The 2319-nt window shown below is 44.8% G+C and overlaps 1 protein-coding gene across 1 annotated transcript in view; it reads left to right on the plus strand.

Moving 5' to 3' along the window:
• Positions 1 to 1674, plus strand: part of nrbf2b (nuclear receptor binding factor 2b) — a gene marked incomplete in the record, with an annotated part of 15446 nt that extends 13772 nt beyond the window's left edge. The window contains 1 exon segment of the mRNA XM_014026251.1: positions 49 to 1674. Coding sequence (XP_013881705.1) covers positions 49 to 738 — 690 coding nt within the window.
• Positions 1675 to 2319: the final 645 nt, after the last annotated feature.

The following is a 2319-nucleotide window of genomic DNA, read 5'->3' on the forward strand; positions in this document are numbered from 1 at the left end:
GTGTGTGTGTGTGTGTGTGTGTGTGTGTGTGTGTGTGTGTTTCTGCAGGCTCGTCTGTCCATGGAGCTGCAGAGAGATAGCCACATCAAACAGCAGCAACTGATCCAAGAACGCTGGAAGAGAGAAGCTCGCCGTGAGGCAACCAAGGCCCGGCCCAGCCTGGTGCAGCCTCCTGGTGGTCCGAGGGTCCCTGCGGACGCTCAGCATCCAGACCAGCCTCAGGTTCACAGCAGCCTCTCAGCTGAACCCAGCGGCGAGAGGGAATACGACACCTTACTTTATCAATTTCAAGTCCGACAGACTCACAACTGCCAGCCTTCGACTCCCCCGTGCTCTGGGTCTAAAACCATTAAAGATGACAAAACTCGTCTTGAAGAGCAACAGACCACCATTGAAGACCTGCGGCGCCTGGTGGACCACCTAATGAATGAGAACCAGCGCCTGTCATCCGATAACGACAGGCTGAGTTTGGAAAACGCGCGGCTGCATTCGGAGGCGGCGGACTTTGTGGAGCGCTCGGAGCTCTGGGTGCTCCCACAGGCAGGGAGCGTTATGGGAACAGGAAGTGGGCATGAGAGGAAGAGTACTGGAAAAAACAAGGAGATCGCCATCCCTCAGCTGCCCCCGCTGGAGATGCCAGCTGAGGAGGATCTGTGTCTGGACAACCTGCCGCCCCTGGAGCTGCCAGAGGACATCCAGAACGAGCTCCAGGAGCTGCTGGACATGGACAAACTGTGATGAAATGACATCACTGTCATCATCATCATCATCATCCTCATCGTCATCAAATCAGTTAAACTGCTCAGCTTCAGTTCAAACACCAAAGTGCAGGACATAAACCTCAAATTTAAATCTAGATTCTTCATATTTACAAAACAAGGATCAAATGAAGGAGATTTTCACTTTGAAAACCTTTCAGGTGTTCATGAGTTCTGTGGTTCTGTGAGAAATGTCTTCTGTCAGATTTATATCTAATTACTGTCAGAAATACTCCTGCAGGAAAACTTTTAGCTGCTGCAGTTTGAAACTTCATTTCACTTAAAGCCCAGCCTTCCTTCACATTCAGTACTACATCCTCCACTCAGACTAGCCGTTAGCTCATCAGTGCAGGTTCACAGAGCAGACAGGTAAGATGTTTGTTGTTCATATCTTTCCTACAGAAACCCTTTAAGACATCAGGAAGTCCCAACAGTAAAAGCACCAGTGATGGAAGCAGAAGTTTAAAGGCCTGGATGATGCTGAGGTGTTCAGGTGTCGGTGGCAGGATAAGGTGGCTTCCTGGTGGATAATGTTTGTTCAGGTTTTTCTTTTTAAATCAGAAAATAATTAGTTTGAAAACAGCCAACAATCATCTTAACTCCAAACACATTTTCTTTTTGCCTGTTGAATGTTGTGGGTAAAACGATGTGAAGCACATGAGAGCAGGATGGTGCAGAAAAAAGATGAGTTTTCCCTGCAGCCGTCTGTTCGCACCGAGGCTCACACTGAACGCTCCACCACTGAGCATGAAGGAAAGGGAACCAGTACTACCAGCACAGGACTGCAGAAAGTTCATTTGATAAAAACTGTGGCTGCATTTTGATATTCATGTAGCAGAAAGTAAAGGCATGAATGATGAGTGTGTGGATATTCTTTATGTTTTAGTCATTAAAACTGAGTAATGAAAGCCTAAAACTGCTTCCACCCAAAGGTCCAATATAACCTTTTAATAATCTGAGGGTTAAAGAGGAAAAACTGCTTACATTTGGATTAATGCAGGAATATGAAGTGTGGTCAGCACAGACCTGTCACTGCCTCACTGCTTGACTGAGAGGCAGACAAACAGGTCACACGTGTCAGAGGAAGTTCTGGTGTCACTGCAGCCTCCATGGTTCACAGTACTTTATGTTACATCTCTGCTTTATGGTGACAAGTTTTCAATCCTTACAGTTTTAAAGAGAATCTTTCAGCCAAACAGCCTAATCTGTTGACGTTTGGGTGTGTGCTCTGTGTTAACTACAGTGTTGAATAAAGTACCACAGAGTGATACTTGAGTAAAAGTACAAGTATCTTAGCAAGAAATTATTTAGGTAAAAATTAAAGTCTCCTAAAGGAGACTTTAATTTTTACTTTTTCTCCTTTAGGAGACTTTTACTTGAGTAAAAGTCTTAAAGTATCTGATATTTTTTGTACTTAAGTATTTTACAAGCCGTTAGATTTTCTGTAAGGACATTTATTAGGAGGTGACCTAAAAATGTAAAAATGACTAATTAAAACAGTGGTTCTTAACCTGGGTTTGATCGAACCCTGGGGGTTCGATGAGCCGGTCTCAGGGGTTCG

This window comes from Austrofundulus limnaeus, unplaced genomic scaffold, assembly GCF_001266775.1.
Source record: "Austrofundulus limnaeus strain Quisiro unplaced genomic scaffold, Austrofundulus_limnaeus-1.0 Scaffold537, whole genome shotgun sequence".
Classification (NCBI taxonomy): domain Eukaryota; kingdom Metazoa; phylum Chordata; class Actinopteri; order Cyprinodontiformes; family Rivulidae; genus Austrofundulus; species Austrofundulus limnaeus.